Source organism: Enhydra lutris, unplaced genomic scaffold, assembly GCF_002288905.1.
Source record: "Enhydra lutris kenyoni isolate GAN:26980312 unplaced genomic scaffold, ASM228890v2 scaffoldscaffold17, whole genome shotgun sequence".
NCBI classification, from domain to species: Eukaryota; Metazoa; Chordata; class Mammalia; order Carnivora; family Mustelidae; genus Enhydra; species Enhydra lutris.
Window position 1 is genome coordinate 43,113,925 of NW_019154101.1, and position 18,696 is coordinate 43,132,620.

The window sequence follows — 18,696 nt, forward strand, 5'->3', positions numbered from 1 at the left end:
CTCATGTTCCTGCTTTTCTCTTTAATTCTTGGGTAATTCCTGACTCCTCTATAGGGTCTTCTTCTTTTACCTGGGTATTATATGTTAGAGTTTTTCATGCTTTGGGTTAGGCCTCGTTTCTTTCTCACTCTTAACCAGTGCTTCTGATACAACTTTCCATGTTGATGGAAATATTTTGTATCTGTGTTATATAGCATGGTAGATACTTGTGGCTGTTGAGCACTTGAAATGTGGCTGTGTGACTTAGATACTGATTTTAAATTGTATTTAATTTTTTAAAATTTAAATAGTCACATGTAGCTAGCACAACTACAGACCATGTGGCTAATGATGCCATATTGGACAGCATAGTTACATATTCTCCATCTAAGTGTCCCCAAGTCCCTCTGGTGTGACCTCCTAAACAGTGAGTACCCCCCCAGATTTATCAAAATGTAATTGAACTATAAAATTATATAAGTTCAAGGTGTACAATGTGTTGACTTGATACCCTTTTATATTGTAAAATGATTATCCCCATGACATTAGCTAACTGTCTCATCAGATTACGTAAGTACCAGTTCTTTTTTGTGGTGGGAATATTTAAGATCAGCTCTGTTAGCAGTGTAGTCTTAGTATTCCCTAATCTAAGCTATCACCATCTTTCACCTGGCTTTTTGCTGTAGCTTTCTAAGTATTCTCCTTACATCTGCTCCGTCTGTTCTTCACATACATCCAGAATTATTGCTTTATAACTCAAGTCTGAGCATGTCTTTTTACTGCTTACAATTCTGTATAATGGCTTCCGAGTATTGTTAGGGGAAAGAGCAAAGTCCTAGTAGCTTATGAAGCCCCATAAGGTCTAGTCCGTGCGTTCCTAGCTCCATCTTTTCCCACTGTCTCTCTTCTCTGTGCTTCAACCATGCTGGCCTTTGTTTTGTTATTGAATGCTCCATATTCCCTCCTGCCCCAGGGCCTGTGTACATGCTGCTTCCTCTGTTTGAGGAGCTCTTGCTTCTCCTTTGTTTTCATCTTGCATATCTATGCTTGGTTGTCCTTTCCTTGTGAAAGCCTTTCTTGATATCCCTAAGAGGAAGGGGGTCTGAATAAAGGGCGCTGAACATTTTTCATTATAGTCATAAATTTTATATGTATTTGTATAATTATTTTTTTCTCTAATCTATAAATCCCTTGAGGGCAGAAACAGTGTCTCTTTTGGCTTGCATTTATCTCAGCCTCCTAGCAGTGCAGAGCTTATACTGGACTCAGAAAATATTTGTTGAATGAAATGCACAGTCTAGCACATATGACGATTTATTTGTGAATAATTTTAACAAATCCTGGAAGGTTAAATAATTTATGTCTGCTGTATTCATATGTATAGTTTGGATTTTTTTTTAAATTAATTAATTAGAGAGAGAGAGAGCATGAGCAGGAGGGGAAGAGGGGGAGAGAATCTCAAGCAGACTGTGCCAAGTGCAGAGCACAACATGGGACTGGATGTCAGGACCCTGAGGTCACAACCTGAGCTGAAACCAGGAGTTGGATGCTTAACAGACTGCGCCACCCAGGTGCCCCAGTATGGATGTATTTTTGTAGTATTTTCTTCAGGTAGTTTTGAGTTTGCTTTTTTCTCATTTAAATTTCTCTTAAGGGTTAGTTTAGCCTAATATCACAAATCATTTATTTTGTAAGTGATCATTTTGACTTACATATGGTAAGTCAAGTATGTTTACATTTAGCTATATATACTAATAAGTTGGTAGAGTGTGGGGTTACAGATGCTTTTGCTGGGATTTCTCTTTCAGTTAAGCAGTGTATTTCAGATATTAAGATGTGTTGGCAGCTTAATAGATGACACCAATTCATAGTAGTTTGATTCTTTTTTGAAGTAATAATGATAGTAAAATGGTATAGAATTGGTTCTAGTCATGTGGCCACGTAATGAGAAAAATAAAAATATACCAAAAACAGTAGAAATAAAAATATTTATGAAGCTTTCTAAAATAAAGGGATTTAAGAAACAAGATGAGATCGGGAGGGAGACAAACCATTAGAGACCTTTAGTCTCACAGAACAAACTGAGGTTGCTGGGGGGTTGAGGGGGTAGGGATAGGGTGGCTGGCTTATGGACACTGGAGAGGGAGGGTATGTGCTGTGGTGAGTGCTGTGAAATGTGTAAGCCTGATGATTCACAGACCTGTACCCCTGAAACAAATAATACATTATTTGTCAATAAAAATTTTTTTTAAAAGGCATGTAAGATTTGAATTCTACACTGCCTTTCTATTTTCATTATTTTTTTCCAAATTAAGGAAAATTAATTCATTTAGTACATCATTTACTAAAATTACTATCTTCTCATCAGCCAACATCAGGGCAAAGTAGGGGAGGATAAGAGAAGGCAGATGTTCTTCCTCTGTAACCTTGGGGTTGTGCAGCCTGTCTGTGGCAACAAAAAGCATTCTGAGTATAACCAGTCAGACTGCATCAACAAGCCCCTCACCAAACTCTTAGAGAAGGAGCCAGGGAATGGAAATTTCTAGAAGGAAGAGTACTTGATTTGGTGTTTTTAATTTTTATTTTTTAAGCGTTGAAAGGTCTTTATTGTAAATTATCTTCAGGTGCTGAGAAAGCAGTCCAGGGCTTGGCAATTTGTTAAGCTTCATGATATTCTTCATGAACTTTTGTCAGACAGTTCATATGCTATCTTCAGCTATTGGGCAAGCCAAGAGACTCAGAGGTGGCAGATGTATACATTCCCTGGGGTACTTGTTTATTTGATATAAATAACAAGAATTGTAACAATACCAAACCTTTAATTTCTCCTAGCAGAGCCCAGAACTAATTAGATTTAATTTTAGATATTTCTTTCCATAGGAATGATTGCCTTTATGTGCTTCATTAATTAGTATTAAAAATTATAGTAGTTACATTATTGACTCTAACAAAAATCAAATAGTACAGAATAATATAAGTAAAAAGTCTCATTTCTCAGGGACGACCACTTAATTCTGTTTTGGATATGTTTCTTATACTGGTTGAATCTCTGCCATGTTCTTTTTAATGAATACATCATATTCTACCATATGATTGTAACATAATTTAATTGATTGATATTTAAGTTGTTTCTGTTTTTTTTTTTCCATTACAGTGACGCAGTGGACATGTGTGCATTCTCTATGAATATCTTTGTCCACATGTGTGATAAATTGTAGGATAGATTCAAAGAAGTAGAAAGTACTGAGTCAAGGGAATAAATATTTCCAAATTGCTATCCAAAATTGTTGCACTGGTATACTTTCCCAATGGCAGTATAGGTGTGTGTTTTCTTACATTGTCATCAACCCTGAGTACCATTGGTCTTTTATACCTTTGCCAGGTAGGTTAAAAGTCATTAGGTTAAAATCCAATTTGACTGCCTAGAAAATATATCTTTCCTATGATATTATGTCAAAATAAACATCCACTCATTTAAAAAAAATTTAGTAGTTTCATTTTGCTAATTTAAATTTTTTTTTAAAGATTTTATTTATTTATTTGACGGATATCACAAGTAGGCAGAGAGGCAGGCAGAGAGAGAGGAGGAAGAAGCTCCCTGCTGAGCAGAGAGTCCGATGTGGGGCTCGATTCCAGGACCCTGGGATCATGACTGGAGCTGAAGACAGAGGCTTTAACCCGTTGAGCCACCCAGGTGCCCCTGAATTTTTGACCACCAGGAATTTAATTTGATATAAGGAATGAGATTGGGATCCAGTGTTATGTTTGTTTTCTAAATGGTTGGCCATTTGTCCTAATATTTTTTTGTTGAATTATTTTATCCCTGTTGATTTGCAAGTCCCAGAGAGTGAAACCTAGGTATTTTTTATAAATAAAAGTACTAACATTATCTATAGTTGTTGAGCCTTCCCCTGACTACTTCATACTTTTCCTAACATGAAAAGTTCATACTGATTCAAGGCTCAAATTACAAGCTACTAGACTTATACTGAAAATATTCATTCTAAATAGACTAGTTTCTTTGAGAGGTGAGTGAAAGGGATCTTTATAGTGAAATAGTGAGCTCTCCTTTCTTTTGCTTTGTGTAAGCATAGGTAAGAATTTGGAAATGTGTCTGGCTACTTCTTGGGGACTCTATCAGGAATCTTGTTTTAAAATTAGCCTCAGAACTGGGAAAGTGGCTTAATGCAGGCCTTTACCTCATATGCTACTGATTGTGACAGACGTTTCCAGCAGAAAAAAGAAACTAGATTGAGCTTTCTAGGGACCAGTAATTTATCCCTAGAAAATAGTTAGGAAAGCTGATTTTTGAGGAAATTTGATAGAATAGTTTTTTAGGTAGCGGGTATGTTCGTACTTATTGAATATGAGTATGATACTCCCTATGTAATATTTCATTGTTGATGATTCCTGTAAATTGCCCTTTTCTAAATATTAATTTGTAAAATTGTTAGATCATTTACAAGTTCTTTTTGGACTTCTGTTCAGAGATTTGCAATAATTTGTGTTTGTTTATGAATCTAGGTATGGTGTCTGTTTTGGACTTAATGCAGGGTGGTTTCCCATCACGAGCTTCCTTTCATGAACTCTACAACATGTATAAAAAGTATATGCCAGATAAACTTGCAAGATTAGACCCAAGACTGTTCTGTAAGGTACAAATACTGCTTAAACTGAAATTTCTTAGCTATGAACTATCTTTCTTACTAATTACTGTTTGGCATTTAACTTTTGAACTTTTATTTTTCAGGCTCTTTTTAAAGCTTTGGGCTTAAATGAAGTTGACTACAAGTTTGGATTAACAAAAGTATTTTTTAGACCTGGCAAGGTAAATACGTCTTATTTTCAACTTTAACATGATGAATATGGATAGTAGGAGTCAATGAGTATTTTTGTGTTTAGTGATTTGTGTTATTCATGAATTATGATCACCAACAGTATGTGTATATATACACACAATTTCCCTACCTGTGAGAAGTTTGCAATGTGTAATATTTTGTACAAGTTTTACAACTTCTATTTCACATTCGGAAGTACTGGAATCAGGGCATTGTTTAATTGGATTTTTTGCTTAAATAAGGATTAACCAGAAAATACTTAAAATTTATTTTTTAAAATTTATTTTATTTAATTAATTTATTTTTTTAAGTAGGCTCCATGCCCAATGTGGGGCTTGAACTTAAAATCCCGAGATAGAGTCCCATGCTCTACCACTGAGGTAGAGCGCCCCTACCAGAAAATACTTACTGAAATCTTTTCTTTTCTTTTTTTTAAGATTTTTATTTATTTATTTGACAGACCGAGATCACAGGTAGGCAGAGAGGCAGGCAGAGAGAGAGAGAGGAGGAAGCAGGCTCCCTGCCGAGCAGGGATCCCAGGACCCTGGTATCATGACCTGAGCCGAAGGCAGAGGCTTTAACCCACTGAGCCACCCAGGCGCCCCTGAAATCTTTTCTAAAACATTAATTCAGTTTTCAATAATTAAAAGTTTTGCAGTACCTTTGAGTCTTCCTTATAAGAACAAGTTTTATTGGCGTATGATAGTCATATAAGATATAGGAAATTGGACTGAAGTTTGTGCTAATTCCTGTCAAACCCCAGAATGAGTGAATGTATGTACTTTTGTATGTAACATAATTAGGCTAACCCGTAGTTTTTGTATTTATAGATTTTTTACTAAATTACAAGACTGACTTATAGAGTATTTCATAGCAAATATGTACAAAACAAAAACATCTAAATGTTATTCACAGTCTGTTTGTAATATTGTCACCATTCCTAACTTTGAATTGAATAATAGCTTCCTCATAATTTTAAACACAACTATAATTATATAATAGCCAACTATGCTTGTTTGACTTAGCAATATTATTAATAAATATCTCTACTGCCTTGAAAGCTGGATTAATGATAATCTGATTTCACATTTTTGGGCATGAGATAAAAATCTATGTAATACCTCTCTCTGAATATTTTTACTGCAGAGGACCCATACCATTTCTTGTATAAAAGAAAAAAAATTAAAACAAATATATATTCATAGTTGGCTTAGCTATAATCATACATATTTATCATAAGTTCAACATTTCTCTTATTTCAGAGCTATAGTAATAATTTTAGAATTAATAGCCTGAGAAAACACTTGGTCTTATTTGCCCAGAGAAAAATTAATCAGAAGAGTATGTTGAAAACATAAAGCAGGTTTTCAAAGATCTTTATTCTTGTTATGTTACCTTTAACTTTATTTTTGATTATAAGAAGACTTTGTATTGATAGGTGTGACATCCTTAGTATATTGTCGTGAGGTATTTGATAAAGGATAGAAATCATTTTATAATTTGGTGGTAAGTTGTGAAAATAATGCATTTTATTTTATAATAGCCTAATAGCTCTTTTATTTGTATTGTCTTTCTCTTAGTAGTGATTTCTTGTATCTGACCAAAATGAGGATGGAGGTTGGGAAAGTCAATAGTTTTAGTGGTATCTGATTTTATTATACAGATAACCTTTACTTGTCAGAAACTGTACACAGTTATCTACCTAAGTATGTGGATGAGCAATTCAGAAACATATTAGCCCTTTTATCATTCTTTCCTCGGTTAAACTTTTTTTCCAACCATCTGCAATTGTCATTTAAGGTTTTTTCTACTTTTATTATTGAATCTGCTAACTAGTAATGAGTAACTCCCTTTTACCCCTCCAAAAAAGGATGCTGAAGGAAGAAAGAGAAAGGCAGCAAAATATAGTTAAATATGTCTGAATTTGCTGAGACTTGTGTCTGTAATTTGTTTGTGATCATTTCCAGGAAGTTAGATTTTTGACTTGACTTCTGGTTATTTTGTATCTCTCTGTGTGTTTAAACACATTTGTCTTTTGATATTGATGCTAAACTATTTCATTTCCTAGTTTGCAGAATTTGATCAAATCATGAAGTCTGACCCTGATCATTTAGCAGAATTGGTTAAAAGAGTCAATCACTGGCTTATCTGCAGTCGCTGGAAGAAAGTTCAGTGGTGCTCACTCTCAGTCATCAAATGTAGGTGTTTTCTTTTACGTCAAGATCTGTAATTATTTTGGAAATGAATTGGTTTATGGAATGTTATGCGTTATCACAGTGATGAGTGCTGGGCCACAGGGACCACTTTGCTTATTCATGCTGTGTTCCTGATTCCATGTAACACCTCCATGTAGTGTACATGGTAAATATTTAGAAAATATTTTGTGTGTGTGTTACTTATCTTCCTATCCAGATACATTATGGGAGAATTACTTTCATCATATCCTAAACAAAATAGAAACAGAGCTCATGGTCTTGATTCCTTTTCCTCCCTCCACATCATCCCCTAATCTCTCAGAGTTCAGCCAGAACTTTTCTCTTTCCACCTGCATGGCATCTGCAGTTCACACACCAGAAATTTCAAGATTGTGAATGTCTGTCCTTTCTTGTTCCTGAAATTGTGTCAGTGAACAAATCCTGTTGATTCCTTTCCCAAAGACTATACATTCTTTGTTCTGTATTGCCAGGGTCTTAGTGGTACCCCACTCTCCCACTCACATAATAACTTCGGTAGCTCCCAAACTGGGTTTTCTCAGCTTCTTACTCTTAGGAGTACTCTTCCCAGAGTTTCTAAACTAAAAGCCTTTTATTAAGGCTTTCCTATAATATAGGGCAAAGTCTTAGAATGTCTTTCAAGACCCCGTGAAGTGGGGTTTTCAGCTTCTTTTTCTAGCCTCCGCTCCTGCAACTGCTCTTTTAGACCCTGTTCTCTGACGCACTGGACTGAGCTACTACTTCATGTGTCTCTGCTAGGTCACAGCCACTGTTTATCTCTGCCCAAAACAAGGATTAGGGGCAAAATGTTTTTGGGTTACCTGATAGTCTGTGGCAAATATTTAATTGTGTAGAATTATTGTCAGTAACTTGATTAAATTTATAATTGTCCCTTCCACCTCCCCACTTGCCAGTGCTAGGCACTTGAAAAGGATTAAGTAAGATATATTTTATTAAGAGAAAAGTCCCTTTGACGTAACCAAAAGGGACCATGCAAACAAAGATTATTATTGAGGTCTTTTGTTAGACAGTCATGAATATAGATAAAAAGAAGACAATAAGAAAGAAAAAAATAACAGTTCTTTTTCCGACAAGTTTTCCAAGTAAAATATTATAAACACATTTGTCACAATAGTTCAGTGCTTTCAGCTTTATACATTGCATTATGGTAGAAAACACATTATATTTAAATTATTGTGCTACACCATTTGTGGATTGTGTTATGCAATGGTTTAATCAGTAACCAGACAGGATCTTTGCAGGATGTTTATAGAGAAGCTCTGAAAAAAATGTTTCAGGGTCAGATTAGTGTAGAATATTCTGGATATCTGAAGTTAAATAGATTCCTTTACTGTAGGGCTCTCAGAGGCTTCACTGTGTGTGTTCATTGTGAATCTTCTACAGGAGGTATAGCGTATAGCTTTTCTTAAATTCATTTGACAAGTGAACCCTTTTTTTTCCCAAGCCAGACCTGTTAACATTTAATAGACCAATATTTCCTAGGACAATTTGGGAAGCAATAGTGTGACATAATAAGGAAATAACACATTTAAAATATAAATCTAGCCACACACATGATATACTTTTTATTTTAAGAAATACAAGGAATTAAAGAATTGTTCAACTTCATGATTTGTTATCTGGTATAATATGTTCATCACAATTTCATGTGTCTTGAAAATTGCTTTGTGGAAATGAGCGGTTTTTAAGAATATGATATGCCTGATATAAACTGAATAATTGTCTATCATTGTATTTTCCTCTTACACATAGTGAAAAATAAAATAAAATACCGAGCTGAAGCCTGCATTAAAATGCAAAAAACTATTCGAATGTGGCTTTGCAAAAGGAGACACAAACCTCGGTAAGATGAATAGTGCCTAAAGAATCCTACTAAACCTATTTACCCTAATACAAAATGGTTATAAAGTCATAATGAAGAGCAGTTTGGACACTCTTAGAGTTTTCTCCATTCTCATGTTCTTTGTAAAAAGGCATATTATTTGTGATTTATTATGTACTTGAAATTAATTAATGAACTAATTCAGTATTTTATTACTTGCCTCATACTACAAAAGGATATGAAGTACCTTAAAAAATGTAAACACTATAAAAGGTTGAAATAAATGGCTAACAGAAACTCTTTTTTATTCTGAGTATTTTATTATCTTGAGTTTCTTGATAATCAAAATGTTAAATTGGCGTTGTTTTTAAAAAAACCTCATTAATGTTTTCACCATAATTCTCAAGATTATCTATAGGAATTATATTGTCTCACTGTAAGTTTAGTCTTTATTTTTGAGTCTTATTAATTTAGACTTTTTAAACTTAGAGTCCTGAATAACTGTTAATCCCTAAACCTTTTTAAAGAGATTAGATAACTCTTTTAAGTTCTATAATTAGAAATCTCAAATTTTCAGAGTAAATACAGAAGGCTAAATATTACTGATAGGCATCAGTGTCATTCACTCTCATACTTGATTATTTTTTACCTTCAATAAGAGATCTAAAAAAGAGAATCCTGGATAGTATGAAAACAGAAGTGAAATGCCCTATTTAGCAGTATGTTTGGCATTTTATTAAGATGAAAAATGTATGCATAGCATTAAGTGGTGAATTTAAACTCTGATGAAGTATTATCTTTACAGCATTGATGGCCTGGTTAAGGTGGGCACACTGAAAAAACGACTTGATAAATTTAATGAAGTTGTCAGTGCATTGAAAGATGGAAAACCAGAGGTGAATAAACAGGTCAAGGACCTTGAAATTTCTATTGATGCTTTAATGGCCAAAATTAAGGTATGCAATTTTAATCCAAATGGCTGACTTTTTTTTTATAATTTAATACGCTTGTTATTGGTATTGAATTTTATAGAAAAAAAATCTTTTTTAAAAAAATACAAATGTTGCACAAGTTGAGTCTCAGTGACGGCAAGTGATTCTCATTTTAGTGTTCTTTCTGTGTTTGAAAATTTTTATAGCAAAAAACTGAAAAGATAATTTTTATGCAGTTTCATTTGTTAGGAAAGTCCTCCTTCCCACCCAAAATAGTAACTAAAATACTATACTCCTTGTTAGTAAGCTTTTATATAATCATGACTGAGACAGGAGTAATGCGAGTTATTTTCATTTGTTTCATTTTTTTTTTTTTACCTTCAGAAACTCATTTTCAAATTATAAAAGTAATATTAAGGAAAATTTGGAGAAAACCACCAAAAACCCCTTAAGCCCCAACAATAACACATTCAGCTATTACTCTGTTGCATAGTCACCTTCCAGTCTTTTTTAGATGCATGTTTGTATGGTTCTCCTCACAATTTAATTTTGTGCCCCTTTTGTTATGTTATGTCTTGTTCCTGTTATTACATTATCTTTATATTGGCTATATCATGAACTACTTAGGTGTTTTGAGCTTAGCAATTAATTTTCCCTCAAGTTTTTTAGGGAAAAAATAATGGGCATCTTTTTTTTTGTCTTAATTTTCATTTATTTAATTACCAGTGGGACTGAAAATGTTTTTGGTATGCTTATGTTTTGGTTAGTTATAATACATGTTTATTCAAACCTTTTTCTGTTATATTTTAGGGTCTTAATATTTTCTCATCCATACGTCAGTGCTTTGTATGGGCTATAATACCTTAAAGCAAGGTATTATAAATTTATATTATCTGCAGATATTTTATGTAGACAGTGGTAAATCTTGGAGGGAGAATGGAAAAAGCAGTGCAAGCGAAGAATGAAAATGCTTTGGATAAACTGAACTGATTTTACAAATCTGTCAGTAGCCATTTCTGTGTATGTGGTATGATCGATGGAACGTCAACCCAGCCACATTTTTTAAGGCTAACTTAGGAATATCATCCAATAATTTTGGTGTATTTTGTAATTTCTTAAGTATTCCTTAGGTACTATTTGAACATTATTATTAAAGAATTGTAAACAAAAGCAAAATTAGCAAATCATTCCTTAAAACAAAATTTTCAACTACAGTATGTTACTTCATCTACAGTATACTCTTAGATATTTGATTACTTGACTAATAGGAAATAGATTCAAATGTTTGTCTGCAGAGATAACTTAAAAATTTTTCAAACATTATTTAATGTATAAATAGTATAACAAAGATAAAGACCTTACTGCTTACCAACTTTTCCAGTCTTTGCTGTATTTTTTTTCATTATGGTTAAAGTATGTGACATTAAATTTACCATCTTAGCCATTTTAAAATATATAATTCAGTAGTGTTCAGTATATTCACATTATGTGGCAGAAGATAATTTTTAAATACATGCTTTTTTTTTTTTTAAGTCTACTATGATGACAAGGGAACAAATACAGAGAGAATATGATGCACTAGTGAAAAGCTCAGAAGAACTTCTCAGTGCATTACAGAGAAAAAAACAGCAGGAAGAGGAAGCAGAAAGGCTGAGGCATATTCAAGAAGAAATGGAAAAAGAAAGAAAAAGACGTGAAGAAGATGAACAACGTCGAAGAAAGGAAGAGGAGGAAAGGCGGATGTAAGAAATTTATATTGTTTTGAATTAGAAACTAACAGAATAGTGAATTCTTGGTGTTGAGGCTGGTTAATGAATATTCTTATTTTTAAAAGTTATATTCTTATTTTAAAACACTAATTTTAGAATTAGTTTAAAAATAGAGAAAAGTTCATTATATAATAAGATAATGATTTTAACTATAATCTGGGTTTTTGGTTAGACTCTTACACCTGATGATTTCTTAACTTCTTTTTAAAGCTGTGACTTGTTATTTTATAAGCAAGAAAAAGGGCACTTATACTTTTCTGCATTTTTGAAACAACTTTTTGGAAGGTTGCCACATAGGGCAGTCAGGAGTTCTAAGAGTTGTTTAATTGGGGGAGGAGGAGAGGGAGGACCGTGGATCGGGATCACAGGTAGGCTTTATAACCAAGTTAATCTACATGTTTAACAGAATATAATTGTATTTGTTTTTGTTTATTAGAGAAAGATTACTGTCAGTAGAGTTAGATTTTGTGTTTTTAAAATAAGCTGATAATATATATAGCCAGGAGGTTAATTTGAGTTCTCACTCTATAACCTCTGTTTATTAATAGTTAAATTGCTTTCTGAAGGATTTTTTATTTTCTATAAAATTTTTGAGGAGTTTTCTATTTTTTGTTAGGAAACTTGAGATGGAAGCAAAGAGAAAACAAGAAGAAGAAGAGAGAAAGAAAAGGGAAGATGATGAAAAACGTATTCAGGTATATAATTATTAGATTCTTTTAGAAAGGAATCTACAAGATTATAGCACAAAAGGAGTTGAAAACAAATTTTGATTTGCTACATAAGCTGTCTTTGGTTTACAGAGACAAAGGCATCTTCTGTGGTGGTTATGGGAGGGACTTTGGAACTAGGGAAGTAGATTCAGATCCAGGCTCTGTCCCTGATAGAAACTGTGACATTGCACAAGTCACAGTGAATAACTGTGGGCTACGGGTTTTTTCCCTCTGAGGAGTGGGCATAAATGATAGTTGTAAGCATTACTTGAGTTGGCACATGTTTAAAGCATTTAGAACCTGAGTGCCCAGTTCAATAAATATTAGTTTGTTGTTATTGTTATCATACTCAGGGGGAAGTCAGATGAATGGTCACTTAAAACATAACTGTAATTTTATATCTTTGTAGATACTAATATCAGTAAGTTAGAATTAAGATATTCTCCCTACCCCCATTTTTAAAAAAGTCCGTGCCTGAGAATAATTGATCACGTATTTGAGTTTCTGTTTGTCTTGGCTTTCATAATTCATCCTGAGCGCAACCAACCTTTAAATCCCTGACATCCGCTGTCTAGCTGCAGGTGTTAATGTGATACCTAGGGTTCTCATGCAATATTTGGGATATTCTTGGTGATAGAATGGTGGAAATGTGGTTCCTCCACCTTCGCTTGGATTTGAGAAAGATAGGAAGTATTAATCAAAATCTAGAAGAGGATGGAGACTGGAGAGATTTGTGATTAAACAATTTGTATTCCTTAGTAAAGAACTTGTGTGGGGCAATTTTAGATAGTATCAAGTAAACAAGTGGCGAGAGAGCTTGTTGAGGTAGCCTTCTGTCATTGGCAGGCTGAAGTGGAGGAGCAGCTGGCCCGACAGCGGGAGGAGGAGTCCCAGCAGCAGGCAGTTCTGGAGCAGGAGCGCCGGGACCGGGAGCTGGCCCTGCGGATAGCCCAGAGTGAAGCTGAGCTCATCAGCGACGAGGCCCAGGCTGACCTGGCACTCCGGAGGTACTGGGCCCCTGGGTGGGGTGTGATGCCTCTGCTTGCTTTCCCTCCCTGCTTCTCATTTCAGTGTGAAGGGCCTGGGGGAAAATCATATTCTTTAGGTCCTGATCTATTTTAAGTAAAATCATTTAAAAATTATTTGTATCCACTTTTATACCCAAGCAAATGAAACAGTTGATTTCATCAAATTGTTGAACTATTGAAAATAAAATTGATATTTCAGCTCATGAAACATCTCAACTTTTACTCTGAAATTGTCAAGGAATATTGTATAAAAAGTGGACATCTAATTTCTAAATACCTGCCATTAAATACTGGCACAGAAATCAGTATATTATAATCCAATTTAATATATTTGAGGTTGGGATTATTTTCCTAATGCAATTTTTTTAATAAGCACCCTAACAACTTAGAATGAGGAAAAATTTTACATACACACCCATCATGTTTCACAATAGATTTCCCTTTCCAAGAAGGAAGGTTTATCATATTGAAGTGTTTTAGCTACCCAGGTTTCCAAATTATCTCTAAATACTGAATTTTATTGGAGTGTAAAGAGGTATGGATGTTCTTATTGAAAGTTGCAGGAAGTCTTAATATAAAAGATTCATTTTTAAAAATTTAGAATATAGAGACATTCATTATTTTGATTATTAGTAAAAACAGCAAAACTAGTTTGTGGGATTCCTTTGTACGTAGGTGTATAAGTTATATATATATTGAGATTTATGTAACCATGCTTTTCAGAATGTCAGGGCACTGTTTGTAACAGTTGAAATTAAATTATTAAATAATTTATTATTTAATTATTTAAATTAATTATTTAAATTATTTATTTAAATTAAATTATTAAATAATAAATATTAAATAATTAAAGTGTAACCACTAGGTGTTGCTATTTCCTCATGAAAGGAAAAAACCTCATTAAAATGGCAAGGCAGTGATTGGATTTTATTTAGCTAAAACAAAAGAATGGGAAAGGGTTGTTGCCTTCATGTTTTTTCTAGTAAGTGATTACATTGGGGAGCCCTGGGGTCTGAACTGTATATGAAAGTATATTATATTTAAATAAACTGAAAAGGCCTACCAAACACAAAGTATTATAATAATTAATAAGCTCTTGGGTTTGAATCCAATATTTGAGCTCTTTGTTTACATTTCATTGTAATTTAAAAAATATTTTCTCTGGGCTGTGGCTCTTCTAACTGCAGACTCAACTCAGCTGCTCTTCTGTTCCTTCCACCTGTGTTATGTTGGAATGTCTGGGGGCCTTTGTGTGTAACTGAGTAGTAGCTGGGCCAGTCTCCTAAATGAACTAAGCTCTTACAGCTGCTCTCCCTGATGTGTGTGAGGAAGCATTGCAGTTGACCCAAGGTGGCTTCACTATGGCTGAAGTTCATTTCTAAGGGACTCATTATTGGAGTCAGTATTGGTATTTATGGCCAACCAAGCTTTACATTTAAGCATTTGAAATATTAAACTATATCCAGTGCCATTCCAAATAATATGTAGAAGATACTGGCTCATATGTGGACTCCCTCCCATCTTCAGAAAGGTGCACGTCTCTCAAGGGTGAGTGGTCTCTTGGAGAACGAGTGGATCATTCAGTAACTTTAACATAAATGACAAGTTACCTGTGATTTAAGTTAAGCAGAATTAACTATGTAATAATACCACTACTAAGTAATTAGGAGATATTTAAACAGTTATGCCTTGAATTGCAAAGAGTTAGTTTTAGTTTTCCTGTGAGACAGCTCCTGGGTTGTGGTCTCCACCTCTATGGAACATCCTTTTAAGTCCTTTTTGGCAGCCCTTTCCAGGAGAGCTTTCCCTGACCCTCATGTCCTCATGAGGTCCTACCCTTCAGAACCTCCTGGTTATTTTATACTTTGTACTACAAGCATTAGCACTTCATTATGGAAGATGTTCTATACATATTTTCCATGTTTGATAATTTCATTTTACTGCATGGGCTACAAGCAAATGTTTCTGAATGTTTATTTTACCTTTGTTAGCACTGAATTATTTCTGACAAATTTATGAGTACTCACTTAAGTAATACTGTTCTTAATATATAGCATGAAAATGTCATTCTTGGGCTCTGTGATGCATTTAAAAATATATGTAAATGGATTCTGCTGCATTAAACAATTTCCAAGTTACTTTTCCAGCTTGGATTCCCGTCCAGTAACTTCTAAGTAAGAATTGTTTTCTACATATATTTTAAAAATATGATCTTAACTACACATACGATCCTTGATGCAAAGTGATTTCACATTACCTAAAATTATGAAATAATATTCAGATTCTGTTAAAAAAAGCGTTCTTCATAATATATGAGTTTTCTAATCTAAATGTAATAAATTTGCTCCTTAATTTTCATTGAATGCCTTTAATTTATGCTTTTCTCATAATTTTTAGGGAAAATTTTAAAACATTAAAATTAAAACATTTAAAACATTAAAATTTTGAGTGATCTTGTAGATTAAAGATAATGGCATTTTTTTTTAACGTCAGTGAGTAAAGTCATTGAAACACAAATTTGTCACAATTCAGTTTTTCATGATTCAGAATTACTTAATGACATTAACTAACATATATTATTTTTCACAGAATCGATGGAACAAGACCCAAAATGACACCGTATGTCATTTCTCTTTTCAAAATTTGATTTAGTTTTTATAACTTTTTTTTCTTTAACAGGTGGTTGTTACTTTTTAGGAGAAATAGTTTCCTCACTGTAGTAAATTTTTGTGGGGTTTTTTTGCATATACTTTATATATATACTATATATATAAAATTCTGGAATATTTATGAAATCTGAATTTTAACACTTTAGGACGCCCACTGTAACATTTATAATGATGGTTCTCAACTTTGTCAGAACCTAATACCAATGACAGTTGTTTTATAAGTCATGCAACCTGCATAGATAATTCTCTCCAAACAGTACATGTAAAAGAGGAATGAGAAGACAGTAATTTATAATAAAACAATATTTAATATGAAAGTGCTTACAACTATAGGAAAACATAATCAAATACTGAAATATTTTTATTTATACATAGCATCACCATAAATGTGACAGCTACACATGCAAATTGCAAATTGATATAAGAATGTTATATTGGGGGGCGCCTGGGTGGCTCAGTGGGTTAAAGCCTCTGCCTTCGGCTCAGGTCATGATCCCAGGGTCCTGGGATCGAGCCCCGCATCGGGCTTTCTGCTCAGCAGGGAGCCTGCTTTCTCCTCTCTCTCCCTCTGCCTGCCTCTCTGCCTACTTGTAATCTCTGTCTGTCAAATAAATAAATAAATAAATAAAATCTTAAAAAAAAATGTTATATTGGTCAATTGAATGCCATGAAATTGTGAACAGTGCTTTGTAAAGTTCTAAACAGAGTTAAGTACAATCTCGTCTCCCTTCAGTAGTTGCATTCCTAGAAAAACCCTGTGAATGTTAAAACCATGCCAAAAAGAAGAGACTCTTTACATGTAAAAGTTTGTTTACATGTAAAACTGCTTGTATGTGGATAAGTGTGTTTCACCTCTCTTAGGTGGACGTGTCAGTGTCACATGGGACCTAGGACAGTTGTTCCTTGTGGCCCCCCTGACCCCTCAGCTCCTTAGATGCCAGCAGTGCACTCTCATCACAGCATTGTTTTCATAGGGCACCGAAATTTTTGAAAACATCTCTGGGTGGCTCAGTCACTTACATGTCCAACTCTCAGTCTAGGCTCAGGTCATGATCTCAGGGTCCTGGGATCAGATCTAGCCCTGAGTTGGGTTCTGTGCTCAATGGGGAGTCTGCTTGAGACTCTCTCTCCTGTTGCCCCTCTCCCTACTCATGTATGCACATGCACTCTCTGTTTCTCAAATATATAAATAAATCTAAAAAAAAAGAAAAAGAAAAAAGAAACCTTGAGGTATGGTGATAATAGAATTCAATATATTTATCAAAATCATGCCGAGTTTGAAAGTTAGAAAATTCTGACTAGCCTAATTGGAGATTGATAAATGGATTGCTCAGTAGATTATTTTATACATATTTGGGTTTTTTACTTTGTATTTAGAATCTCTGATCATCAGTTTTGAAAGATTACTTTTTCTCTGTGCTTGTTGGATAGACTTCTGTCAGCCTCTATTCCTAGCCAGTGTTCATTACAAGGAAGGAGAATTACAGGAGTCCTTTGCTCCTTTATCATCACCTGACAGGCACGCAGGAAACTGCACCCCAATGCAAACATACCCTTTCTCTTTTCTTATGATTTTTACTCATTTGTAAGAGGTTACCAGAGTCTGATGAATAGAATGAGCCATGAGAAAATGATTAATTATGAAGGAAGAAAAAAGAACAGGAAAATAAAATAATGAGATTAGGGGAGGAGTCAAGATGGCGGAGAAGTAGCAGGCTGAGACTACTTCAGGTAGCGGGAGATCAGCTAGATAGCTTATCTAAAGATTGCAAACACCTACAAATCCAACGGGAGATCGAAGAGAAGAAGAACAGCAACTCTAGAAACAGAAAATCAACCACTTTCTGAAAGGTAGGACTGGCGGAGAAGTGAATCCAAAGCGACGGGAAGATAGACCGCGGGGGGAGGGGCCGGCTCCCGGCAAGCGGCGGAGCAACAGAGCACAAAATCAGGACTTTTAAAAGTCTGTTCCGCTGAGGGACATCGCTCCAGAGGCTTAACCGGGGTGAAGCCCATGCAGGGTCAGCGTGGCCTCAGGTCCCGCAGGGTCACAGAAGGATCAGGGGTGTCTGAGTGTCGCAGAGCTTACAGGTATTAGAACAGGGAAGCCGGCTACAGAGACAGAGCTGAGGAGTAAGCTCTAAGCTCGGGGTTACCTTGAACCGGTCGCAGGCTCGGTCAGCTCAGAGCGCGGCCGGAGGCAGGGTGACGAGAGTAAATCGGCGCTGTTCTCTGAGGGCGCACTGAGGAGTGGGGCCCCGGGCTCTCGGCTCCTCCGGGCCGGAGACCGGGAGGCCGCCATCTTCATTCCCGCCCTCTGGAACTCTACGGAAAGCGCTCAGGGAACAAAAGCTCCCGAAAGCAAACCCGACCGGATTACTCAGCCTGGCCCCTGGTAAGGGCGGTGCAACTCTGCCCGGGGCAAAGACACTTGAGAATCACTACAACAGGCCCCTCCTCCAGAAGATCAACAAGAATCCCAGCCAGGACCAAGTTCACTTACCAAGGAGTACAGTTTCAATACCAAGGAGAGCAGCGGAATTCCAAAGGAGGAGAAAGCAAAGCACGGAACTCATGGCTTTCTCCCCATGATTCTTTAGCCTTGCAGTTAATTTAATTTTTTTTCTTTTTCAATTTATTTCTCTTCTTCTGCTAATTTTTTTTAACATTTTCTTTTTTAACGTTTTTTAACTAGTTTATCTAATATATATATAT

At 35.0% G+C, this 18,696-nt stretch overlaps 1 protein-coding gene across 2 annotated transcripts in view; it reads left to right on the forward strand.

Moving 5' to 3' along the window:
- LOC111147629 (myosin VI) overlaps positions 1-18,696 on the forward strand; it is a 151,943-nt gene that overhangs the window by 113,125 nt on the left and 20,122 nt on the right. The window contains exons 21-29 of one of the 2 annotated variants that reach the window (XM_022503813.1): positions 4,504-4,634; positions 4,730-4,807; positions 6,886-7,015; positions 8,804-8,894; positions 9,679-9,829; positions 11,339-11,547; positions 12,191-12,269; positions 13,131-13,291; positions 15,902-15,931. In XM_022503813.1, coding sequence (XP_022359521.1) covers positions 4,504-4,634; positions 4,730-4,807; positions 6,886-7,015; positions 8,804-8,894; positions 9,679-9,829; positions 11,339-11,547; positions 12,191-12,269; positions 13,131-13,291; positions 15,902-15,931 — 1,060 coding nt within the window. The remainder of the gene's footprint in view (positions 1-4,503; positions 4,635-4,729; positions 4,808-6,885; positions 7,016-8,803; positions 8,895-9,678; positions 9,830-11,338; positions 11,548-12,190; positions 12,270-13,130; positions 13,292-15,901; positions 15,932-18,696) is intronic. The other variant, XM_022503814.1, reaches the window with a different exon arrangement.